Source organism: Lethenteron reissneri, chromosome 27, assembly GCF_015708825.2.
Source record: "Lethenteron reissneri isolate LAM-NWPU_2019-01 chromosome 27, ASM1570882v1, whole genome shotgun sequence".
Classification (NCBI taxonomy): Eukaryota; Metazoa; Chordata; class Hyperoartia; order Petromyzontiformes; family Petromyzontidae; genus Lethenteron; species Lethenteron reissneri.
Window position 1 is genome coordinate 18,806,058 of NC_083805.1, and position 27,534 is coordinate 18,833,591.

Here is a 27,534-nt window from a genome sequence, read left to right on the forward strand (position 1 = left end):
TTATATTCATGTTACTTTATTTTGTTTTATTTCCTATACAGTATTTTTTTTACAGTGGTACTTACGCATGCACAATATTTATTTCTACTCATGAAATTAACGTTTTCCTATTGAATCGTTAACACATTCAATAACACTGATTGTATGAGCATTTAAATACGGTATATTGTTGTGTTCCCACTGACGAACTGTTGGACTTACAAACGGGTCCCAGGAACGAATTATGTTCGAAGCCGAGGACTGCCAGTATATTATTCGGAATCAGAAGTCTATTTGCCACTGAATAAAGCCCACTGAGCTAAACTATTTTCAAAAGGGTGAGTCGGCTGGCTGACAACATCAAAGCATTCCACAATTACAGATTAAAAAAAACAGCAATTACGTTGTAAAATCACATTCACGCTTCAACCTTATATCATTCCTTGGATGAAATAATACGTGAAATTATTTTGATTTCCAAACAGTAACATTAATCGTGATGCGGGTAATTAGTTCATGAATTTTGCTGCAATTGCACAGCAGCCTTTCCTTAGTTATTTGTGTGTGCGTAGTACATCGTATCTCACCAAAATTTGTCGTTACATTGTTTATGGGGAAATAATTTTGGCCCAACACGTAATTTTTCAGGGAGGCATCTACTCCTCCTTGCGTTAAGCTGGGACTCACTGTACTAAAATTTATTTCACTCATCGATTACAACGAGGCCGTACATTCTTTGCAAATCGCGTTCCACTTGTTCCTTGGTAATATATTTCCATCCTCTCGGTATGTCCGCCGGCTGGGCGACTGCACGCTCAGCAAACTGTTCATTGAACTTGCAGAACACGAATCTCCAGAAGAGTGGGGCCTCCAGTGTGGAACTTTCCGGAATATTCCAAGAGCCGTAGTATTCATTCACAGTGCGGTAGTCTGCATAACGAACAATTTTCCTGTTTGTGTCAACGTTGGAAAACTTATGTACTTTGAAAAAGAACAAGAATCTCTTTGCAACAGAGGTGGTGCACACTTCGACGGACAGCTTGTTGCACGAGTCCCATTTTTGGCCGCAGAGTCCTTGAGGGTAGTGCAACGTTGCCCGATGCTCCCTGTGCTCTCCACCACTCTGGTCGCATGGCGCCTTGCACAGGGGACAGGCGTTCCCACATCCGGCCAACAGCTTAAAGAGCTCTCCATGCGGCCGCACGGTCAGTCTGTCCAATTTTCCCTCAATGTCGTAGGACTTCTCAAAGTCGATGGCGACCTCGCGGCTAACTCGATCGACGCCTCCGTCTAGCGACTCGCAAAACCGTTTGGCGCTGTTGGAGTCTTGGAGCATGAACGGGCCGATGATGTCGAGGGCGTACGTTGCCATGACAATGTCGCCCGCTAGGGATAGCTTTAGCTTTTGCAAAAGGTCGGAAACCTTCACCGGAGTGGATTCCCTCAGGAGAGACGACACGACTCTCTTTGCTCGTTCCGATTTTTCGAACAAGATACTTTTTGTCAGATAGAAAATGTCTTCTCTGTTTTGTTCGCAGTAACTCACAACATGCTCCCTTATCCACGTTGTCGTAAACTTTTTGTAATCGTTTAAGAATCTGTGATATAAGTCAAAATTATCTCTTTCCAGTAAATCGGATAAGAGAGAATGTTGGAGGTTTTTACGATTGGATAACGTGATACATTTTATTTTGATATATTCCACAATCTTTGGACCTAGTTCTTGGTATATGACTTCTTTCAAAGCAGGTTTGAGGCATTGATCGCAAAAGACCATTGCAATGTTTCGCATTTCATCGCCAGTCTTATACATTTCCGCAAATACACTGTGGTATTTCTCCTTCATTGATGGAAGTTGATTCCATGGGTTGTTTTGCTCAACAAACTCTTCATGTTGATCTATGAATGGACCAATGGCAATTGCACAAATATGAATCTTGATGTCCACGACAAAGTGTTTGCCAAAAGGAATGTTCTGTTCAGATCCTCTCTGCAGTTGATAATCTACGATTGTGAAAAGCTCATCCCAATAAGTAGGGAGGTAATCGTTGTTGGACTTTTTCTTGGTTTCTATCAAATCTTTGCATTCCTTAATTATGTTATAGGACAAATCATACAGCTCTGATGGTATGTGGCTAATTTGCAGAGAAGACCCCATTTTCATAATCCAGCCTGCTATGTGCTCATTTTTCACCTGGAAAGTATGCTTCTCCATGCACAAGATGGACGGATCGCGTAGCTTTTCATTCACCAATGCTTTATGGCGCTGTGTATTATGACAGAGTTTTTGTTCCATGTCTTTCTGTACGTTGCGCCTCCTTATCGATTCTTTGGGAAGCTTTGAAACCGTTCTTGACCACACATCTTCGAATTCCTTCTCAATTTCTTCGTTGGTCAAATTAGCTTTGCCGAATTTGCATTTCTCCAGAAGATCGTTCACACTTTGCGAGATGGTATTCCTGTACTGGCCTTGCAAAGTTTCCAAAGCGAGGAGACATTTCCTCTTACATACGGTCTCCTCGCACTTGTCAAGAGCTTCGGTCAGTATTTGCTTGGCCAGATGTTTGGTGCTGATGTTGAAATCCTCTTTGTATTTCACAATGAGGTGAGCATCTTCAGAAGGTTTTGAAAATAAATTCTCTACGTGCTGTAAAAGCAGTGTTTTGTGTGTGTCGACTTCTTCCCTTCCTTTCTGTTGTAACCTCTCATGCACATCGTGGAGCTTGTCCGGTACCGCGTTCATGATGGTGTTCTGTGCAAGTTGTGTCCAGGAAAGGAGCTTGCTACGAAATTTCCACTCCCAATCTGCATATGTCGTACACAGATTGCTATATGCCTCAATGACCAAGATGTTTCTGAAGCTAAAGATGAACGTTTCCTTTTTCACTGAGTCCCATACCGTCGACATCCACTGTCCGAACTCGGTTAAGCTACAGGGTTTCTTCAACTTTAGTTTCTCTTCGAAGATGTGTGCCTTAAGTTGAAACACTTGTTCAGTATATCCATAACTAACAGGAGACATGGCAGAACAGCCAAACCAAAGTCCAGGAATGAACCAGTTGTCTTTGTTCATATCGTGTGCTATGACGTCGGTAAATTTGTTGTAGTACATATCTTTGTGCTCCATTTTCGCTGCTGCATTCGTCATCCTGTCCAGTTGATCCAGAAGATGTTTCTGATCATTGAGAGTCTTGCCCATTGCAGATACGCTATTAAAATTCTGATGAACGAATAGGCAGTGTGGCTTTTTGCCGGCCTCTCTCATCCGTAAAAATGAATGGACGACAACCTGCAGTACGTCTTTCATCTCTTCTGCATTTTCCGTGGCCAAGTTAACGATGGCGACGTCACTCAGGGCAATTACCACTGTGGCCAGCTCGTTATCGCGCTCACAGTTGTCATCGAGATTTGCGAGCTGCGGCGCCTTCAGCCCTTCTGTGTCGATCACCAGCAGGAAGTCGAAGCAGAGCTCTCGCTGGAAGTTGTCGTCAACGTGGAGCAGCTGCAAGAAAGCGCCGCGAGTGCATCGACCGCTGCCCACGGCGAACTGCAGGCCGAACATGACGTTGAGGAGCGTTGACTTCCCCGAGCTCTGCAACCCCAGCACAGACACGATGAAGACTCGGGGGTCACGGCCCAGCTGGGTGCGCACTTCGGCAAGTACGTCCGTCACCCAGTCGATGGGAATGCAGCCAGCATCTCCGTCGAGGAGCTCCATGGGGAAGCCATTTATGAGCAGCTGCGCCATGACCGACGGAAGCCTCAGGAATTGAGGATTGCTTCTGCTCGCTTTGGAAGCCTCGTATATCTGCCCAAGCTCGCGCATGAAGTGCTCTAGACCCACCGGGGAGTTAGCAATCTTTGCATTTGTTTGTTTAAGCGCTTCTTTGTCATGGTTCGGGTCAATGCAGAGCTCCTTGAATTTTTCTTCCAAAGGAACGATAATGTTGCTTGACAATGCATCGAGCTTCATTTTCATTCGCTGCAGGAACAACACTTTATTGTCCACAGAAAGTTCGAAGCACACTGAGATGAATGAGTCCACCACATCGGGAAGTTCCACTTTCGCCTGCTCGTTGCGGATTTGAATTTTATGTTCACTTAGTTGTGCAATGTACTCATTGATGTCCACATCTCCTCTATGTCTCAAGCGATTCATCTCCTTGTCCTTTCTTGACCATTCCTGCCAGAAAAACCCCTGAGCGGTGAGCAACGTCGCTTTAACAGATTCCTTATCCTTCATTTCAATCTCACTGACAATCCAGTCGGCGACAGTCGCGGACGCCTGGCAGTCGCTGCAAACTTCGTCGGTCATGATGCATAACTTTGGGTCAGTTTGAGACATGTTTTCCAAATTTTTCGATACCTTGCTGTATCTCAGCACGCTGTCGATGCTGCCGTTTATATTTTTCAAAAACACGGTCTGATTTTGATTGCCCCAGATGTGCACATTTTGGTTTTTCAATTTCAGTTCAGTCAAAATCCTCCTGACACTCCCCTCGGTTTGGCTTCGGTGCTCCACATCAGGATTAATCACGAGAAAAACGTTTGAATATGGATCGAAGCTCGAGATTAAAAAGTTACAATCTCTTTCGCCAATGTTGTCCACAACAATGAACACCGCGGCCGAGTTCAATTTCAGAAACTGGAACTGAGCCGGGCTGTTGCGCACGTCGCCGCGGAGATTCGCCACCGTGAATATCTCCGGGAAGACATCGATGGTCGATTTCCCACATGGCAGGTGAAAGCAAACTTCGACAAGGCCATTGGAAATCCTTCGTGGAAATTTTCCGCATTCCATGTCCCGGTGCACAAAGAAATTGTGCGGCTCCTTGCATACAATGGAGTTGATGATCGATGACTTAGAGACCCCGCACTCTCCAATTCGCACAAAAGAGATCATTGGCATCGCTGTAGTGACCATCGCTTGCTCAATGTAGCCTTTACTCTCCTCTTTAGAATGCGGTCTCCATTTGTGAATCACTGCCCTCATGGCCCAGAGCAGGAAGGTGATGCTGCCCTGACTCACGTCGGGCAGCAAGAGAGGCAACGCGAACTGACACAAAGACATCTTGACCATGAGTGTCTGCTGCAAGAGGCTGTCTGAGCAGAGGAATACTGCGGTTATCAAGTCCAGGATGGTGACGGAGTACACTTCTGGATCAATAACGCTACCCAGAGAGAACTCTTCTTCATCGTTTGCATAAGAACGATATATAGGCGTGGTTCCTTCACTTAAACTGTATTCAGTGTTTCTAGATTTCACGTTTGCCCTCATTACATTGTACAGGAAATGCATGGGGATTTCGTTCAAAGACGTGGGTTTTTTTCTGAAAATAGAAGCTCTGGTTATCTTTAAAACAGAGTTGAGTGTCAATTTTTGAGGATAGAACTCCGTCAAACCCAAATCACTTAACATGGCATCGAAATCATTTTTTCTTTTAACGTCAACTTCTTTTGGTGCTTGCGAATAAGTGTTAGCACGGCGGTGACAGGATGAGCCATCTCCTCCTTCGTCTTCACAGCTGTAACAAACAATGAACACAAAAGTCAGAACATATAGGGTTATTGCAGGTGGCCCAAAGATCTGGACAAATTGGGTTAGTGTCATACAGTGTGGCCCAAAAGTCAGGCCACAGGGTTATTATTTTACAGGGTGGCCAAAAAGTCAGGACAAATAGAGTAGTTATTATACAGGGTGGCAAAAAATTCAGGACACAAAGGGTTATTGTTATACAGGGTGGCCCACAAGTCCAGACACATAGGGTGTTAAAATACAGGGTGGCCCAAATGCCAGGACACATAGGATTATTATACAGGGTAGCCCAAAAGTCACGACACATAGGGTTGTTATTATACAGGGTGACCCAAAAGTCAGGACTAATAGGGTTATTATACAGGGTAGCCTAAAAGTCAGTACACAGATGGTTATTCTTATACAGGGTAGCCCAAATGTCAGAACACATAGGGTTATTGTTATACAGGGTGGCCCAAAAGTCAAGATATATATGGTTACTATTTTACAGGCTGGCTCAAAAGTAAGGACATATAGGGACGTTATTATACAGGGTGGCAAAAAAGTCAGGACACATAGGGTTATTGTTATGAAGGGAAGCTCAAAAGTCAAGACATATAGGGTTGTTAGAATACAGGTTGGCCCAAAAGTCAAGATACATATGGTTATTGCCAAATAGGATCACCCAAAGGTTATGACACAATGGTGGTTATTATAGAGGGTTGCCAAAAAGTCAGCACACATAGGGTTATTATTATACAGAGTGACCAAAAAATAAGGACACATAGGGTTATTGTTATACAGGGTGGCCCAAAGTGAGGAAACACTTATTATATAGGGTGGCACAAAAGTCAGCACACAGGTTTATTAGACAGGTAGGCTCAAAAGGGAGGGCATATAATGTGGTTATTTTACAGGGTGGCCCATAAGTCAGGACACATAGGTTTATCATACAGGATGGCAAAAAATTCAGGACACATCGGGTGGGAATTATACAGGGTGACCAAAAAGTCAGGACACAGAGTTAGTATTATACAGGTCAGGACACGTAGTTCTATTGTTGTGTAGTGACATCAGGGATGTCACTGTATGGTGCCGGCCCAGAAGTGCTACACTGTTCGATGTTCCTACATCGTGGACAGCACCGTGTGGGTGGCTGTGTATAATACCAGCCCTAGCGGGGCTTGATGAGCAATGGGATAGTGCGGGCACCACGCACAGCGTGTGGTGGGGGCTCCCACGAGGGGGAGTGGGTGAGTGTCAGCCCAGGGGCAGGGTTTCCCCTGGTCATGGCACTCTGGTTGACCCTGTAGACACGTGATCCGGAGTATCCACACAGGGGGCCCCAGGTGGGGGGGCTAGTGGATGATCACGTGTCCGGGGAGAGCTTTTGAAAGAGATTGAGAGGGAACGAGTATGCTCGAGAAGGCGGGCAGGGCCGAGGACGGAGCGGCCCTGACTGTAGGGGAATATATGGCGGGTCCCTGGAAGGGACCGAGGGTTTCTTCGTTCTACAAGCTGGAAGCTCGGCGTCTCAAGCTGGAAGCTCTTCACCCTACGAGGAACCACGTAATCAGAGACCAGAGTTAAGGTCCAACCCTTCGTAGCAGTTACTCCTCTGTATAGTGTAGTTAGCTGGGTAGTCACCACCCTAGGTTGTATCTGGTAAAGGGGCAGTTACCCCTTTGTGTTACGGTGTTACAAATAAAGATGTTGCCTCTAAAAGGAACAACGTCCGCGACTCAGTTGGACTCACTACAGTTGTACAATGTAGCCCAAAAAGTCAGCACACATAGGGTTATTATATAGGGTGGCCCAAAAGGAAGGATAGATAGGGTTATTATACAGGGTGGTCTAAAAGTAAGGGAACAGGCTTATTACATAGGGTGGCCTAAAATTAAATACACATAGGATAATTGTTATACAGGGTGGCCCAAAAGTGAGGAAACAGACTTATTATTCATAATCAACGTTTTTGGGTTTAGATCGCGTTATTTATAAATGTGTCGTAACCCTCCACCACCCGACACGGCCAATCAGTAAAAAAGTGTCACGTTGACAAAAGACAATTAGTTCACTGCTTTAGCCCACCGGTGTGTTGAAGCGTGAAACAACAACAATTTACAATTTGAGTACGACGTTTCGCTGGTAATTGCGGTTTTTTAAAATTTATTCAGTATCTCGGCGGTGACAACAAACCGAAAAACGAACCGAAACCCGAGGGGGCACCCCCTCACTCGCGCCCTTAAGGTCCCGCTCAGTCACCGACCCATCCTCTGGGCCTCCCCTTCCAGCCACGCACACCTTCACCCCCGGATGCCGGCGAGGACCCCCCCCCCCCCTGCCCTAGCCCACCCTGGGCAGCGGCCACTTCCATCGTTCCCTTGCGGCCTCACGCCCCATTTTCCCTTGGTCCATCTCTACCACCCTTTCCAACAGTCTCCTCGCAGCATAACATGTCTCCAACGGGGACGTCAGGGACCCCTCCAGCCCTTTCTTTCGCGCTTTCCACAGCGCCTCTTTCGTCGCTCCTATTACAGCCTACACCCGGTCCCTGTCCTCCCTCCCCACCCCCCGCAGCTCTCCCCACATGACGTCCCGTGCCGTCACCCTTGATAGAGCGAAACGGGCCAGCAACGGCTTACTCCTCCTCCAGACTTCCTGGGCGAAAGGGCACGACACCATCACATGCGCCGCAGTTTCATCCGCGTTGCAGCCCCTCGGGCACTTGGGGGTATGCGCCATTTGGTGGCTGTACAAGAAACCCCGCGTCTCCAACCTGTCTCGGACAGCCAGCCATGACAGGTCCCGCTGCTCCTTCGTGAGCACTGCCGACGCCACATTCCTCCAAATCTTCCCGTGCGTCTCCCTCCTCGCACCGGCCACCTCGTCACAGGCCTCCTCCTTCTCCGCCGCAGCCCGCACCTCCCTGGGAGCCCACCGACCCCCCCTCCGGCTCAGGCCGTGCTGCCTGACGTAGCTCCCCACCATGTCGCTAAACCCGTCCCCCGGCCAGTCCATAGGGGTGCTCCTTCCTGCCTCAGTCATCCCGAGCCCCCGCAACCGCCACGTCAGTCGGTACCTCATATACCACGCTGCCTTGCCCCGCGGCTCCGCAGAGAAGAACAGCCGCAGCGCATTGCAGACAAAGGTCGATTGCAGGGTATACCCCACATTTGGGGCACCCCTCCCCCCATTCTGGACCTGCAGACACATCACGGCCCTCCTCACCCTCTCCATCCCTCCCCCCCAGATAAACCTGAAAATCGCCGTGGTCAAGGCCTTAACCTCCCTCCCACCTGGCGGGAACACCTGCGCCAAGTAGTTTAGGGGTGGTAATATTTCTGTTTTAACCACCATAATTCTACCGGCCATCGTGAGCCGCCTCCCAGCCCACTTACCCAGGCAGCCCTTTGCCTTCCTCACCCCCTTCTCCCAGTTACCTTCCCCCGTCCTATCCCCACAGAAAAACACCCCCAGTATCTTTATCCCCTCTGTTTGTAGACTCAGCTCCGGCGGCCGACCCTCGAAAAGCCTCGGGTCTCCAAAAACCATAAGCTGACTTTTCCCCACACTGACCTTCAATCCGGAGGCCGCGCAGAACCTCCCCATCCCCTCCATTGCCTTCCATACCGATGCCACGTCCCTGCATAGCACGGCCACGTCGTCCATATACAGGGTCACCTTTCCCTGCTCCTTGCACCCCGGTATTACTACCCCCCTAATCCTCTGGTCATTCCTTATCATCTGCGCCAGCGGCTCCATGCACATGACAAATAGCACTGGGGACATCGGGCATCCCTGTCGCACCCCCGATCCCACTGGGATGATCCCGGAGCATTCCCCATTTTATCAGGAGCCTGGCCCTGAGCCCCCCATAGAGTCGCTTCACCCACTCCACCAGGGGCCCGCACACCCCCATCCTCTCCATCACCGCCAGCATGAATTCATGAGAGAGGCGGTCGAAGGCCTTGTCCAGGTCCAGACTTAGGATCCCCAACGGGCACCCCCTCTCTCTCTCGCCTTCAATCGCCTCCCTCAAGACCACCAAAGTGTCCGCGATCCTCCTCCCCAGGACCGCACACGTCTGGTCCGGCCCCACCACCTCACCCACCACCTTCCCCAGTCGTCCCGCCACCACCCTTGCCACGATCTTATAGTCCGCGTTCAGGAGGGTTATTGGCCTCCAACTACCCAGGTCCCTACGCTCCCCCTTCCCTTTATAAATCAGTGTCACCAGGCCCTCCTGCATGTCGTCCGGTACCTGCCCCTCCTCCAACGTTTCCCTACAAATTTGCACAACATCCTCCTTCAGGAGTTCCCAGAATTTTATGTAAAAGTCCGCCGGGATCCCGTCCGGGCCTGGGGTCCTGTTCTTGTTCAGCCCCTTCACCGTCCCTTCCACTTCCTCCCATTGTATCCTCTCCCCTAGCGCCTCCGGGTTCTCAACCCTCTTCTCCAATGCTCCCAGCAGCTCCTCCCGCCGCCCCCCATCTATCCCTTTCCCTTTATACAACTCCCCATAAAAGTCCTCCGCTACACTAATCATCCCTTCCGTCGTCACCTGTCTACCCCTAGTAGGGCTAACCAGCTCCCTCATTGCATTGTCTCCCTCCCTACCCGCCTTAAGGAAAAATCGTGTACACTGCTCCCTATCCTCTGTTGCCCTGACCCTCGCCCTATACACTAATTGCCTAGCCCTCTTTTCCAGGACTGAGGCTACCCTCCCCTTCATCTCCGCTATCCTTTCTACCACCGGGAACCCTAGCTCTAGCAGCCCATACAACCTTTCTAACCTAGCATTCCATTGTCTCAAATCCCTACCCACCCCCTTTCTTCTACTGTAACACTGAAAGAACGTTCTGATCCTACACTTTACATGCCCCCACCACTCCACCCTCGTGGGGAAGCACACCTGCAGCGTCCTCCAGCTGGCATACGCTTGCTTGAAATCCTCCACCAACTCCTGCTCTGCCAGCAAGCCCACATTCATCTTCCACACGCCCTTCCCCCTCTCCACCCCCCCTGGGATCACAAGCCCCGCCGCCACCATTCTATGATCCGAGAGGGGGAAAGGTTCCACCCCCGCGCTGCCCACGTTTACCTTGTCGGAAACGAAGATAAAGTCAATACGTGACTGTGCTCCCCCACTCTTGTCCGCCCACGTGAACTCTGGCCGCGTGCCGTGCACCCTCCTGAACGTATCCACCATCCCAAAGGTCCCCATCAGCTCCCTCAGTTCCCTGGAAGAGGAATCTAACTTCCTCCTCCCCTTCACCGACACCAGGTCCGCCAGGCCTAACGGGCAATTAAAATCGCCCCCCACGATGACCTGCCTCCTGGTGGCCAGTAGGCCTGCCAGGCTCTCCCACACCTCCTTCCTTTCCATGCACCGTACCGGGGCGTACACATTTATCAGCCGAAGCTGCACGCCCTGGTAAGTAGCGTCTAGACAGAGAAGCCGACCCGGTATTATTTCCTGGGTCCCTTCTACACTCATTCCCCGTCTTCCTAGGAGGGTGACCACACCTGTGCACCTGCTCTCGTTGCTGCCGGACCAAAAGTACTGTCCCTTCCATCCGTCCAGCAGAGCCTCCGCCCCTAGGGTGTAGGGGAGGTGACATTCCTGGAGGAAGATTACATCGCGTCTGGCGAGCTGCAGCCACTGCATGATTGCCCCCCTCCTTCCCTTCTCCTTCATCCCTCTCACATTGACCGATGCTGCGGATATGTCCATGCCGGGGCGTGATTTATCCCGTGTCGGACTCCGGCGCGCGCTCCCCCCCCCCCCCCTGCCTTTGCCCACCTTCCCCTTAACCGTTTTCCTCCCCTTTGATTTACGGGGCTTTCCCCGGATCAAACGTTCCCCCCCTTCCTCCCTCCTCCACCCCGACTCCCCCGAGTCCGGCGCGGATCCTGAAGGGCTCGTGTCTTCCTGGGGACCAGCTCCTGTCCGGACTCTGTCCCGCTTCCTTTTCCTCCCCCCCACTTCCTCCCATGCTTCCTCCGCCTCTTCCTCCACGCGCTGCCCCACCTCGCCCTCCTCACCCATCACCTCCGACCAGTTCCCCAGCGGCGTTCCCGAGTCCTCCATACCGTCTCCCCTTCCCTCCTCCGCCCCCTCCAGTGATGGTGGTGCTCCCTCCCCCGCCGATCCCCCTCCCTCACCCTCCTCGGGGGGCCACGGTTCCTCCACCTCCCCTTTCCCTTCCCCTTCACGCTCCCGGCCCGCTTCCCGTCCGGCAGCCTCCGTCGCCTCCTCCACCTGGCCACTCCGCCATGCCCGCGCCCTGTTAGCGTAGGATTCTGGGCAGGTCCTGTACAAATGCCCTCTGCTGCCGCACAGGTTGCAAAGGGCAGGCTCCCCGCACTCCTCCACCGTGTGGTCCAGCGCCCTGCACCTGTAGCAAACGTGCGCCACGCACGCTGCCGCCAGGTGCCCCCCCCCCCCCCCCCCCCACACCTCCTGCACAGCTTGGGCTGTCCCGCGTACACCACATAGCCCCTGTTTCCGCCGATGTTCAGAGCACTCGGGACATGCTTCAGTGCCCCCCCCCCCTCCGTCTTCAGACGCACCCTCCACTGCCTGGCCCCCGTCCATATCCCCGCCGCATCCAGCACCCTCTTGCAGCCCGACAGGACCACACAGTGCTGCCGCAGCCACACCTCCACGTCCTGATCATGCAATGCTTCATTATAAAGGAACACGGTCACGACCTTCGTCTCCAGGTCCGATAGCAACCACGTTCTCATAGACGCCAGCGGCTTCTCCCCCGCCTTCTCCTCGAAGCGGGCAAGGAATTTTTGCAGCAGGATGTTGGTGGTGAAGCTCACATCGAATGCCCTCCCCCCCGGCAGGGCAATCAGGCAGTACAAGTCCTCCACCTCCACCTGCAGTATTCCCAGCACAACCGACCTCACGAAGGTCGTCCTGTCCAGGGTGACCCCCTCTTCCACATCTTCCTTAAACTCGACCCGCACGCAGTTGTGCCTCTTGGCCTGCAACGGGGTCAGGCCCGCCCCAGCTCCACCGCGCCACCTCCCCGCTCCCCCGCCGGGCCTCCCCGCACCCACCGGGCCAACCCCCGCCGTTTTCTCCCTCCACTGCCCCCCTCCCGGCCCCTGGGCCGCGGGCGCCTCTCCTGCCCCTTCCTCCCCCTTCCGATCGGGGGTACTCCCACCCCCTCCTCCCGGCGCTCCCCCTCATTCTCCTCCCCGCTCCTCCCTCCCCGTGCTCTCCAACCCCTCCACCCCCCCCACTCTCTTCCCTTGTTGCGCCTCACCCGACATCACCCCCGCACCAGACGGGCCCGCCCCGCTCCTACAGTCTCTCGCAGCGCCCCGGGCGTCTTCCTCAGGCTGCGCCGTGCGCCGCGTCTCCGTCTCCATCTCCACGTGCTCGCTGCAGCTGGGTCACTCCTCCCGCTGCGCCCGTGGCTCCCCCACCCTCCGGCAGCAAGGCCACCCCAGACCACCCGGTCTGGGGCCCTCGCACACCCCGGGGTGGCTGGAGAACCCACGGGACACCGACGAGCCGCAGCAGTGTATCAGGGAGAACCGGTTCAGGAACGCGTTCCGCTGGTAATTGCGCCCGGCATCTGCGGGCAATTCGCCAGAATGGTGAGGCTCTGCTGTGTCTCCCGTTCTTATATAGAGCAGCAGCAGGGTGACGTCATCATTAACTCATTAACTCATCAGGTGCAAAGATTTGAGGGGGGGGGTTATTGTAATTATATACTAGATTAGTAATCAGGCTATTGTTACGATGCGAGTTGTAGATTAGTAATCATTTGGAATGTGTTTTATTGTGATTATGCAACATTAGTAATCAGTTAGTGTTTGTTTCCCTTATAAGAAATTGTAATATATCTTATTTAATAATACGCTTCCAGGCCGCACTAAGCCTGTAGCTGTCTGAGCGATTAAAGTTATTTCTGTTTCTCTCAATTTCAATGGATTCTCTAATTAGTCTTTGCCAGTAGTAACTAGTTTTACACAACACTTCAACGTTGTCAAAATCAATTGAGTGTCCCTGTTGGCATGCATGTTCTGCCACTGCCGACAGTTGTGTTTGCGATAGTTTAATATTTCTCTGGTGTTCTTTTAGTCTTACACTAACGTTACGCCCTATCTGTCCAATATAGCATCTGCCACATACACAATTAATCCGATATACACCTTCTGTTGATAATTTAGGTAATTCGTCTTTAGTGCACGTTACTAGTTGTTGAATTTTGTGTACTGTACCAAATCTTACTGTAATGTTTTGCTTTTGCAAAACACGGGCTAGTTTGTCAGTTACTCCTGAGATAAATGGTATTTTTTTTTATTGTTTTAATAATCTGATCGCTTTCAGCAGTGTTGCTTTGCGATCGTGATTTGGCATTTAGTGCTCTGTTATTTTGAGCATTATTGTAGCCATTCTGTCTTAGTGCTTATTTAACATGTTTAATCTCTCTCACTAGACTTTCACCATCTGACACTGTTTTAGCCCGATGTATGAGCATCTTGATAAGAGAGGATTTCTGAGCTGGGTGATGATGCGAATCTGCATTCAGATAGGCATCAGTGTGCGTTTGCTTTCTGTAAACGCTGTGTGTTATTTTACCATTTAGGCCATGCCCAAGTAAAATATCCAGGAACGGGAGTGTGTTATTCACCTCCATTTCCATGGTGAACTGAATGGCCGGGTTCTGTGCATTGAGATGGTTTAGAAAATCGTTCAGTGTATCTTTACCATGTGGTCAGACAACCAAAGTGTCATCCACATATCTAAACCAAAAGGATGGTTTTAATGTGCTCGAGGCAAGTGCTCTGGTTTCAAAGTTTTCCATGTACAAATTTGCTATAGCAGGAGATAAAAGAGAGCCCATTGCTGCTCCCTCCCTTTGTTTAAAGAATTCGCCTCTCCATAAGAAGTAAGTGTTATTTAAACAATGGTCAGCGAGTTTCGGAATATCTTTTGGTAAACCTGTATTCTTTACCAGTGTATCAAGTAATTTAAGCAACTCGCTCACTGGAACCTTAGTGAATAGCGAAATCACATCAAAACTCACCAAAATATCATTAGGGTTAAGTTTAATATCTTTGATCATATTCACAAGATGTTCTGAATTTCTTATGAATGATGATGTCCTACCGATGTAGGGCTGTATTTGTTTAGTTACATATTTTGCTAATGTATATGTGGCAGAGCCAATTGTACTGACTATGGGTCGTAAAGGGATGCCGATTTTATGGATGTTTGGTAGCCCATACAGTCTAGGTGGTTTTGAAGCCGTAGGCTTAATTAGGAATTGCCCATTTTTTGGGATTAATGAATTTGCAATGATTGCAGTAGTCTTACGTTCCAAAGTATTAGTTGGATCTCGTTTAATTTTAATGTAGGTACTTTCCTCTAATAAATCTTTAATTTTATTATCATAATCGGCTCGTGACATCACTACAGTAGTGCAGCCCTTATCAGCTGCTAGAATTTGAATATCTTATTATATTGCGTGGCCCAAATGTCAGGACACATAGGGTGGAAATTATACAGGGTGACCAAAAAGCCAGGACACAGAGTTATTATTATACATGGTGGCCCAAAAGTGGGGACACATGGTTATTATTATAAAGGGTGGCCCAAAAGTCAGGATAAATATTGTTATTGTTGGACAGGGAACCCCAAAAATCAGGACAGGGTTATTATTATACAGGATGGCTCAAATGTCTGGAGATATATTATTGTCATACAGGATGGCTAAAAAGTTAAGACACATATAGTGGCTATTATATAGGGTGGCCAAAAAGTAAGGACAGATAGGGTTATTATTATGCAGGGTTACCTAAAATGCAGGACACAGAGGGTTATTGTTATACAAGGTGGCCCAAAAGTGAGGAAACAGACTTATTATACAGGGTGGCCCAAAAGTCAAGACACATAGGGTGGGAATTATACAGGGTGACCAAAGAGTAAGGACACAGACTTATTATTATACAGGGTGACCAAAAGTTAGGTCACATAGGATTATTGTTATACAGGTTGGCCCAAAAGTGAGGAAACAGACTTATTATACCGGGTGGCCCGACTGTCAGGACACATAGGGTGGGAATTATACAGGGTGACCAAAAAGCCAGGACACAGAGTTATTATTATACATGGTGGCCCAAAAGTAACGATACATAGTTATTATTATACAAGGTGGCCCAAAGGGTGGCCCAAACCTCAGGGTACATAAGTGTAGTGACATCGCGGGATGTCAATGTGCAGTGCCGGCCCTAGAGAGGCACGGCGTGCGGTGTAACGACATCGCGAATACCACAATGGTGTTGGTGTAGTACCGGCCCTACAGGGGCCCGGTGAGTGCTGATTGATAGCGCTAGATGGCACCACGCTTTGCGTGCAGTTCCAAATCTACAAGACAGGGTGTGTGAGTGCCGGCCGAAGGATGAGGTTACTCGAGGCCATGGCACTTTGGTTGACCAGGCCGAATAACAGAACTGTGTCACACGCCGGGAACTTTTTTCTATAGTTTTTTTTGTACAACAGTATCTCCCCTATCTTTATGGTAGACGCTTTGAGGTGCGCTCTGACCATGCAGCACTACAGTACGCGCTGCATATTGAACAGCCGTCTGGCCAACTTTCATGTTCGTTGGAAGTCCTGCAGGACTATTCCTTTACTGTTTCCTACCGCAAAGGTACCCGACACACAAACGTGGATGCCATGTCGCGATTACCAATGAGCGATGGGTGCACATGTTTCTTGGGCTCGGGGCGCCGTAAGGCGCCTGCCAAGGACTTGCCCCCTCCCTTTGTGGCATCGGCACCTCTGACACCTCTGATGAAGCCGACGGCACTATGGCACGTGACGCCGTTATTGGCTTGGACCATGCGGAGTGGAGGCGCCTCCAGGTTGAGGACACTTTCCTGTTTAAGTTACGACGCCATATCATGGAGGCGGACGGGGGTGGGGATCGACAGGGTGTAGCCTCTGTCATCCTCTACTCATGCATTGGGATGGAGGGTTTTGCCGTTACAACATTGTGAGGTAAAATCATCTTGGCGGTACACGAGCGACTGTTGCACCTGGGTGTGCATAAGACGCTAGATACACTTAAGCTCGACTTCTTCTGGCCCGGCATGGTGGAAGATGTCGCTAATGTATTGAAGGGGTATATGCAATGCGCGCGGCGGAAACACCCGTCTAAACTATGTTGTCCACCGTTGCCATCCATCCGACTTTCCCGCATAAATGAGCTGGTCGCTATTGATATCCTTGGTCCATTTCCAACCACCCCTCGCGGAAATAAGTATTTACTGGTGGGCGTCAAATATTTTTTGTTGTGGCCGATGGCCTGGCCGCTTCCCAACCAGTCGGCGACCGCCATCACCGAGGCATTCCTCGATGGCTATGTGATGGACAAGGGTGCCCCTGAGGGCCTTCTGACTGATCAGGGTAAATCATTTTCTTCGAAATTGCTGCGGGAGGTGTGCGATTTGTTGGGAGCAAAGAAAGTACGTTTGTCGCCCTACTACCCCCAGACAGATGAAATGGTGGAGCAGTTGCACAGGATTCTGACTTACATGTTGGGCCATCAGCCGCAACCTGCGACGTCTCCACAAGCTTTGAGAGCGGAGGGTCCGTCTGCCCGGCCGACTGCTCTTTGTGAGGAGCTGGGTTCGATGGGAAATTTTCAAATTCCCCCCGGGACACCCAGGGAGAGTACGTTCACCTAACCTGGGGCCCGGCCACAAGGACTCGATTAAAAACTCTTCGGTTTTTGTGATCGTTATACACACACACTCCCACACAGTCAGTTGGTTGTCGCACTCGGTATGTCGTATTGGTCATTGGCTGAACCTAGCCTTTATTGTGCTTGCGGATGTTGTTACACGGTGAGGGTGGGAGATGATGGTGCTGGAGGGGGTCCTGAGTTTTTGCGTGTTACTGCGTGTTGTTTATTTCTCTCTCTCTACTAATGTCCCCTTCCCCCATTTGTCTCTGTATATATATTGAATATATGGGATGGGGTATTTATTTGTTGAGGCACACTAAAGGGTTTTATTTGTTGTGTTGAGGGGGAATTGACAGGCGGGATGGCTGAGTTCTACGAAAGGGGGAGTGATGTAGTGACATCGCGGGATGTCAATGTGCAGTGCTGGCCCGAGAAAGGCACGGCGTGTGGTGTAACGACATCGCGGGTGTAGTACCGGGCCGAGAGGGGCATGGTGAGCGCTGATTGATAGCACTAGATGGCACCACGCTTTGTGTGCAGTGCCAGCCCTACAGGACAGGGTGTATGAGTGCCGGCCGAAGGATGATGTTACTCGAAGCCATGGCGGGGCCGCTTCTCCCCAGAGCGGCCCGACAGAAGGATGGCAGGAGCTGGTGGCGGAGGTGGATCGGCTCCGCTCGACAGTCACTCATTTGGTGGCGTTGGTGGGCGCGGTGACATCAAGAACGGAGGTGGCCGTGGACGAGTTGCTTACTCGAGCGGGGAGGACAGAGCAGCCGCCTGCAGTGGGGGTTCCCGTGCTGGAGACCACGCGGTCGGTGGCCGCCATTTTGCGGGATGCAGCGCGACCGACGGCCGCCATTTTGGAACCGGTGTGGGAGGCTGCGGAGACAGCGCCAACTCCCGCGGTGAGGCGGGGTGCCGCCGATCGACCACAAAGGCTACCCCCTGTGAAGTTCACAGCAGCAGGGGGAGATTGGAGTGCCTTCACCCACTGGTTTGAGGCGGCGTACCGATCTGTCGACTGGACGGAGGAGGCATTGCGGGCCTTGCCTATGGCTCTGGATGATGAACAAAGAGCTACACTACAGGAGGCGTACAGAGAAATGGCCGCTGTATATGACCCACCATTGGCCACGCGAGGAAAGTTTCTCCAGCGGTGTCGAGGGGACGCCGAGACACCCCTCGCCTACTGCGGCGCGCTGATGGCATTGGGGCTGTCGGCCTACCCGCGGTGGGATCAAGTGGTGCTCAACTCCCTCGTTATAAAGAAGATGTTGGAGTTGGCTTCAGAGATGGGTGTCGTGCTGCCGGTGATATACTTAGAGGCTCAGACATCCTTGTGGGCCGCCCTTGTGTCTGCAAGCGTATGAAACGCTGCAGAAGCAGACCAGAGTGGCCGCGTGGACGGGGAAGCTGTTGCCGAGAGACGGGTCGCTCAGCCGACCATCACGGGGCATGGGGGAGCCGACGGAGGATGGCGCTGCATCTACGGTGGAGGTGTCAGCGGCGGTTCGGGTATGGGAATGGCCGCGAGGAGACATTCCGCGACGGAACCGAGAGTGGTGATCCAGGTCGGGGCGACGCCATCATCGTGAGCGGCCAGGGCTGCCAGTTTCCATTGGGGCCACCTTGGCCACTTTGCGCGGGGATGCCAAAACGCCGCTCGGACATTGACAGGGTCCCACACGTCCACCACCTCGTCAACCACTGCATCCCAGCCCCCCCCAGGCAAGTCATGACGCACTGAACACTCGGCCGCTAGAAACATATCACGCATCAGAAAACCGGGTTCTTTAGAAGACCAAATCTACCCCCCTCCCTCTAATCGGGGGCGATAGTTGGCTGGTACCGGTGGTGGGCTCGTCGGTGATCATCAGGCGGGTACAAGGAGTGGAGGTCCATTCTAGACTTGAAGCTTTCGTGACTGCAAGGAATCATATTCTTAGGTGTTTTCGGTAAAGTCACGTAGGTAAAACATCAAAATTAATAAAAATAATAAAATAAAATAAAGATCACGACGTTTCGGAGGCAACACAAGTCTCCGTCATCAGGTGGGACAGTCACAGCCCACCTGATGACGGAGACTTGTGTTGCCTAGGTAGGTAAAACATCAAAATTAATAAAAATAATAAAATAAAATAAAGATCACGACGTTTCGGAGGCAACACAAGTCTCCGTCATCAGGTGGGACAGTCACAGCCCACCTGATGACGGAGACTTGTGTTGCCTAGGTAGGTAAAACATCAAAATTAATAAAAATAATAAAATAAAATAAAGATCACGACGTTTCGGAGGCAACACAAGTCTCCATCATCAGGTGGGACAGTCACAGCCCACCTGATGACGGAGACTTGTGTTGCCTCCGAAACGTCGTGATCTTTATTTTATTTTATTATTTTTATTAATTTTGATGTTTTACCTACGTGACTTTACCGAAAACACCTAAGAATATAGTGGAGGTCCATGTTTTGGTTGACACGGGTGCCTCGGCTATTATCATGTCAGAGGTAATTTTTTTAACCTTGCCCTTTAAAAATCGTCGTGTTATGCCGGTGCCACCTGTTGCAAACCTCTGTGCGGTATTTGGGCCACATCGTGAGCGATTCTGGGATAGCGACGGACCCCGACAAAACGGCATATGTGCGCGACTGGCCGACTCCTCAGTCGGTGGGGGAGGTGCGGAGTTTTGTCGGTTTCGTGTCCTATTACCGAAGGTTCGTTCCGCAGTTCACGACGATCGCTAAGCCTCTCCATGCTTTGACGGCTAAAGACCAGAAATTTAGGTGGGAAAAGGGGGAGGAGGCCGCTTTTGTCACACTGCGTGAGAGCCTTGCCAATGCGCCTCCCCTTGTGTATCCGGATTTTTCCTTACCGTTCATCTTGGATATTGATGCCAGTGACACGGGCATAGGGGCTGTCCTGTCACAGGTTAAGAATGGCGTCGAAAGGGTGGTCGTGTACGGGAGCCGCGTCCTGTCATCCGCAGAACAGCGTTACTGTGTAACGAGAAGGGAACTCTTGGCCATGGTGCACTTTGTGCAACAATACAGACCCTACCTGTATGGGACGGACCACGTGGCCCTCCATATAGATAGAGCGTGGCTGCACTGCCCACAGGTGCCGTTGCACACGTCTCCCAAGTTGCACCGACCATGGCAAGGACCAGTGGAAATCGTTGAGGCTAGATGGCCACAATGTGTGCATGTACAGGTAGGGCGCTGGCGCTGGTTTGTTCACCCATCGCGCTTAAAGCCGTATGTGTGTCCCCGATTTGAGAATTTATTCCCAGAGTCTATGTGGTCAGGGTCTGGTGTGTCGGATGGGCCAGGGCGGTTTGCCAAAGTAATCGGACGCCGGGGAAATGGTGTTGTTCTGTCCGCAGTTTTCAAGCCCCTGACGTTGGGGAAATCTCGAGGGCCCTCCACACGCAAGGGACCACCGGGCAGAGGACCTGCCAACTTCTCCCGGGCCAGCCACTGAAGACTTTGACCCATCCGTTCTGATGGCTGAGCCATCGTTGGCCGATGGCAGCCATATTCCCACCTGTGGTGACGGGCCGGCATCGAGGACTCGGTCGAGGGGGTTGACATTCAGTTAATGGGTCGCCTTAATTTGTGTGTTACGTTGTGTGCTGTGGGCGTCCATATGTTCAAAATGTCAGTGGCTGGGGGTGATCCCTGGGGTTGTGTGCGTGTGTTGTTCAGGGTTGGCGATATTGTTGTGTTACGGGTTTTGTTGCGGCGGTTCGCATCGGGTTTCTGAAGTGTAGGTCGTTCCTTCAACCCCTAAACAATTATTACGTGTGGTGTTACATGGTTGATTCGGCCTAAAAAGAAATTATTGAAATTTTGTTAGCCGAGAACGGCTATTTTTTTAAGAGAGGGGGGGTGATGTAATGACAGTGTGGAGCGATAGTAGAACAGTATGGTTCCCCGGGACCATGGTTATTAATGGATGACCTAATGATGATTAATGAGACAAGCATTGACAGGGTCACGTGAGGGGGAGCATGGGATCCAATGGCGGTGATCGGCAGGGTGGTGATCGGCAGGGCCAGGTGTGGTGAGGAGAATTCGGGAATAAGGGCTTGGCCGGACCGGGCGAGGATAAGTAGCAGCGTGAGCGGAAGCTTGGGGCTGCTTGGTGTGGGGAACTGCCGCCGTCGTCGCCTTGGATCGGGTGGTCTCCATCGTCAGCTAGTTGTCTTGAGACTGGAAGCTATGTTGTCTCAGAATATAGTTGTGTCAATACCCAAGTGTACGGAGTCACTCTCGTGTTGAGTTGTCATTGGACTTTACTCTTAATAAATATACAGAAGACAAGACGGTGTCTCTGAGAGCTGCATTACACATGCAACATAGCAGTATTAACCACTGCACCACCACTCCCAGCTCACACAGACACAGTGCGCTAACCACTGCATCACCGCTCCACACGTACAAATTGCGCTAATCGTTGCACCACCGCTCACAGTGCGTTCACTCACTGTTGCACCACCGCTCCCCACACATGGCACCAATCACTGTGCGCTATCGCTCCCCACTCCCACACACACAGTGCACTAACCGCTGTACCACCGTTCCCTACACACACACACATCGTGGCGTAACCACTGCGCCACCGCTCCCCACAGACACACACACAAAGTGCGCTAACCGCTACGCCATTACTCGCTGCCTTTTTTGTCGGCAGAAGCAATGATTTGGCAACAGAAGCAACTTCAGCAACAGTGTTACCTCTGCGATGGCAATGGACCAAGGCTCCTGGCTGAGTGTCCGCCACCTCCAGGTATCGGACGGTCGGGCGTTGGCTCATCCGCGTCGTCGTTTTCTGTGATGAAGAAACGTCGTTCATGTGACGAACCGTTCAAGTACAAAAAAACGTTAATGTGAAAAACCTTTAAAATTAAGAACCGTCCGCATAAAAAACGTTTATGTGAATAACCGTTCATCTTCTTGATTCTTTCGGTAAAGTCACGTAGAAGGGAAATAATAAAATAATAAAAATTAAACATAGTAAAATTATTCTCACGACGTTTCGACCACAACGCAAGCAGCCGTCCTCAGGTGAAGACCAGGTCTGTCGGGGAGACCGCGTCTGAATGAAACACCACCACGCTAGGAGCGTATATTTAAGCTGGGTTGGAGGGAAAGAGCGCCTTGACAAAAGAATTTGCATATCAATAGGAATTTAGCATATTTATGGGAAATGCAAATATGTGATTAGCACTACTTGTGAAATGCGTAGGTGGGCGGGAGGTTTCAAAGTCATTATGCCCGTGCATTATGCAGGATTAGCAGCATCAAAGAGAGGGGATAGAAGGAGCATTAATAAAGGGAAGGAATGTTAATAGTATGTAGCTGCAGTAACTAAACAACCACGTAAAAAACTAAAGTATAAATTACATAGTATCATCAGTATACTAAACATACTCTCCAATAAGCTGAGCTACTAACAGTAAGTAATACATTACAATTCTATGTCGCAAAAAGATGGATTCTGGCTCAGCAATCATTGGAAGGACGTAATAAACCATTTCGGATCTTAACTGATTGTGTTCACGTTTACGGTGACTTTCAGACCGCAGTCCACTCACTGGCATTGACTATATATCTTGTATTCTCCGCAGGGAATGGATTCTTTGCTCCGCTGCAAGTCTCCTATTACCACTCTCCCATTGACATATTTCGTTGCTTCCTCTTAGTATCTATCACGCGACGGTCAATGGTATAGTGTATAGCAGATTGTATAATAATAAATAGTATAACATTTTAATGTTTAATACAATGTATAAGGTAATATATAGTATCGTAATTGTATAGTGAATATACAGCAGTGTGATATACAGTAGGGTGGATAGAATAATACATAGTGTAATATTACACTATGTATTATTCTATAGTAATACAGTATATAATTTAATGTTGGATTTGTCTATGGCAGTATATAGTACGGGGTAGACCCGTGTGATGTAAGGGAAAAAAGTTTAGCTGGAAGCATATTATATTTTTTGCAACATAGAATTGTAGTGTATTACTTACTAATAGTAGCTCAGCTTATTGGAGAGTATATTTAGTATACTGATGATACTATGTAGTTTATACTTTAGTTTTTTACGTGGTTGTTTAGTTACTGCAGCTACATACTATTAACATTCCTTACCTTTATTAATGCTACTCCTATCCCCTCCCTTTGATGCTGCTAATCCTGCTTAATGCACGGGCATAAAATGACTTTGAAACCCCCCGCCCACCTCCTACGCATTTCACAAGCAGTACTAATCACATATCTGCATTTCCCATAAATATGCTAAATTCCTCTTGATATGCAAATTATTTTGTCAAGGCGCTCTTCCCATCCAATCCAGCTTAAATATACGCTCCATGCGTGGTGGTGTTTCATTCAGACGCTGTCTCCCCGACAGACCTGGTCTTCACCTAAGGACGGCTGCTTGCGTTGAGGCCGAAACGTCGTGAGAATAATTTTATTATGTTTTATTTTTTTATTTTATTATTTCCCTTCTACGTAACTTTACCGAAAGAACCAAGAAGATGCATCCCTGCAGTCACGAAAGCTTTAAATCGAAATTGAATAACCGTTGTTTGCGGGACAAGCGGTTCGAGTTAAAAAAACGTTCAAGGTAAGAACCATTTTTGTGAAGATCCGTTCACGCAGTTAAAACACCGAAGAAATCAATCCACGGGTTGCAATGCTAATGCTGATGTGTGAAGAACGCTACTGGGCAGTGCCAGAATAGGTGCACCTTGATGCCAATGGGCAGTTGGAGGCAGTCACCTTCCAGCAACAGCGGAGGGCAGAGGAGGGACACTCACAACAAGCGAAGAACCAGGCAGAAAAAGTCCAGAGAGTTGGGACAATGGGCAGCACAAGTGGTACACATCTGCCCGTCATCTCAGTCAACCCATGGCACCTCACTCTGTCCCGGGACCTCCTGCTGCACCTAGCCTGGCACAGCAGTCAACCCCTGGCACCTGAGTCTGTCCCGTGACTTCCTCCTCCTGCACCTAGCCTGGCACAGCAGTCAACCCATGGCACCTGGGTCTGTCCCGTCACTTCCTCCTCCTGCACCTAGCCTGGCACAGCAGTCAACCCATGGCAGCTGGGTCTATCCCGTGACTTCCTCCTCCTACACCAAGCCTGGCACAGCAGTCAACCCATGGTACCTGGGTCTGTCCCGTGACTTCCTCCTCCTACACCAAGCCTGGCACAGCAGTCAACCCATGGTACCTGGGTCTGTCCCGTGACTTCGTCCTCCTACAGACCTACACCAAGCCTGGCACAGCAGTCAACCCATGGCACCTGCTGGGTCTGTCCCGTGACTTCCTCCTCCTACACCTAGCCTGGCACAGCAGTCAACCCATGGCACCTGCTGGGTCTGTCCCGTGACTTCCTCCTACATCTAGCCTGGCACAGCAGTCAACCCATGGTACCTGGGTCTGTCCCGTGACCTCCTGTCCCTGGACAGGAAGTCAGGATACATAGGGTTGTTTAATTTATTTTTTAATTGGCAATTAAATATTAAAATGTTTTATTCTTTAAGTTAATATTTTAGCTATATTATTATCAACATCTATGTTTCAGTCTTCCTTTTCAAGTGACATTTAAAATATAAATGAAATTGACTCGAGACGAACCAGTTCAACTAGTTTTTATAACGTATGCTAAATAAGGCAACTGTAAAAATGAATCCTTAATTAATTTCCAATGCATGCGTTTATTAAAATAGTTATAATAATTTTTGTTAAACTAAATATAATCACCTAATGTGATTTGTTGCAAGAAATATAATCACCCTATATGTCTCCTGACTTTTACGCGATGCAGGCGCTCTTTGTACATGAACAAGATCCCCCGTGTATCCTGACAGAAGTGTCTGGGCAAGTACTCTGAGCGAGCAGCAGCACCTATGACGCCTGGAACGGCACACGACATGGTGGTGGCCAGGACCACGCCGGGCCGCCTTTGTCTTCCCTGTGGTGATGTTTACACACACCACATACTAATTTGAGGCTGAGTCAACCTAGGGGAGGACCAAGACCGGTTCGGATAACTATCCGATTATAATCATCGCTGGTGGTGTCCGTGATCGGGAATCGAACTCGGGTCGCCGGGTTCGTTGTGCAGCGCACTAACCGATCCCCTACACACACAAAAACAAAGATCCCCCATAGAGCTTTAATAGACTGGTAGGGCAAGTGGTTTTAGAGAGCACCTATGAAGTCCGACACGGCGCACGAGAGGGTGGGTGGCCAGTACCACGCCGGGCCGCCTCTGTCTTCCCAGTGGGGATGTTTACACACCAGGTACTAATTTGAGGCTGAGTCGACCTAGGGGAGGCCCAGGACCGGTTCAGATAACCGTCACCGGTGTTGGCCGTGAGCGGGAATCGAACTCGGATGGCCAGGTTCGTAGCGCAGCGTAGCGCTAACCGCAACACCACCGCTCTGCTACAAACACACTCCTCGACACACACACCTCGACACACACACACCTTCGCGTCTAAATACACACTCAAACGCACACTTAACAAGTGCTTACCTTTCGCTTCTGCATGCTCACTGCCTTCCATCTTCAAAACAACAACGGATCTCTCTGTCTCTCTCTGGTAAAATAAACTAAATAGGAAAGTAAAATAGTAAATTAGTAAAACAGTACATATATTGTAACTCGCCTTGCAAGGTAATCACCGACTGAGGATAATAGCTGTGGGCAGAGTATATAGCGGACTGTTCCTACAATCTGGTAAGGCGGCTATAGGGGTGATCTTTATAGGGGCGCTGTGTGTGTGTGGGGCCGCCCAACATTTTTCTCAAATCACGGGGCACGCGCGTGCGTCAAGAGACAAAAGTCACCCGCGTAGCCTCTAACAGACTGTTGGGGCAAGTGCTGATATTAGAGGGTGGGTGGCCAACACCAAACCACGCCTAACCGCCTTTGTCTCTCCAGTGGCGATGTTTACTACACACCACTGCACCAGGATACCCATTTGAGGCTAAGTCGGCCGAGGGGAAGCCCAGGACCGGTTCAGATAATCGCTATCACAGGCGTTGGTGACATTCGTGGCCGTGAGTGGGAATCGAACTTGGGTCTCTGCCAGGTTCGTAGCGTAGGGCAGCGCTAACCACTACATAACACCCACACATTCACTGGGCCACTCACACTGCCCTACTCACTGCTACACAATTAATTACACACACACACTGGCACACTCACTCATCCACACACACATTGGCACCCTCAATCACTGACTCGCCCACTCACACACTCACTGGCACACTCACATACCCAGCCACGCACTCACTGGCACACTCACACACTAGCACACTCACTGGCACACTTTACACCCCCACACACTCACCGGCACACTGACCGGCACACTCACCCACCCTCCCACCCGACAGACAACATCTAAGTATGCAAAACTCGCATTGCTTTGACCTCATCCGCATGGTACAGTACTCCTGGTATGTGGGCTAAGCACCCGGATATTTATCTGCATTCTGTGACCTTGGTTTTCGCTCGTTTTTGGTTTACTTTAGAACTCATCGACAAAAAAACGTTAATTTAACTATATTCTTTGGGTCTTTCGGTAAAGCCACGTAGATAGAAAAAATAAAGAATATTAATTCATGCAGTCACGAAAGCTTTAAGTCAAGATTTAATTAAACTACCTTCAACACTCATCACCAAAAAGGCATTTTACCCCTGTGTAGTCCAACTATGCAGTACTAGTAGCTAGACACGCTGTGTAGTATTAGTAGCTAGACACACTGTATAGTACTAGTAGCTAGACACACTGTACGACTAGTAGCTAGACACTGTGTAGTACTAGTAGCTAGACACGCTGTGTAGTACTCGTAGCTAGACACACTGTGTACTACTAGTAGCTAGACACACTGTATAGTACTAGTAGCTAGACACACTGTGTAGTACTAGTAGCTAGACACTGTGTAGTACTAGTAGCTAGACACGCTGTGTAGTACTCGTAGCTAGACACACTGTGTACTACTAGTAGCTAGACACACTGTATAGTACTAGTAGCTAGACACGCTGTGTAGTACTAGTAGCTAGACACGCTGTGTAGTACTAGTAGCTAGACACGCTGTGTAGTACTAGTAGCTAGACACGCTGTGTAGTACTAGTAGCTAGACACGCTGTGTAGTACTAGTAGCTAGACACACTGTATAGTACTAGTAGCTAGACACACTGTAGTACTAGTAGCTAGACACACTGTGTAGTACTAGTAGCTAGACACTGTGTATTACTAGTAGCTAGACACGCTGTGTAGTACTAGTA

At 49.8% G+C, this 27,534-nt stretch overlaps 1 protein-coding gene across 2 annotated transcripts; it reads right to left on the reverse strand.

Moving 5' to 3' along the window:
* LOC133348685 (up-regulator of cell proliferation-like) lies at positions 1–26,153 on the reverse strand. 2 transcript variants are annotated; one of them, XM_061561634.1, is made up of 3 exons: positions 25,777–26,153; positions 21,954–22,047; positions 1–5,504 (listed from the first exon to the last, which is right to left on the reverse strand). In XM_061561634.1, exons 1-3 carry the CDS (start codon positions 25,805–25,807, stop codon positions 683–685), a joined length of 4,947 nt encoding a protein of 1,648 aa, XP_061417618.1. In that variant the 5' UTR covers positions 25,808–26,153; the 3' UTR covers positions 1–682. The 2 variants fall into 2 exon arrangements, with proteins under 2 accessions (XP_061417618.1, XP_061417617.1); XM_061561633.1 differs by having other exon boundaries at positions 21,954–22,078; positions 25,775–26,153.
* Positions 26,154–27,534: the final 1,381 nt, after the last annotated feature.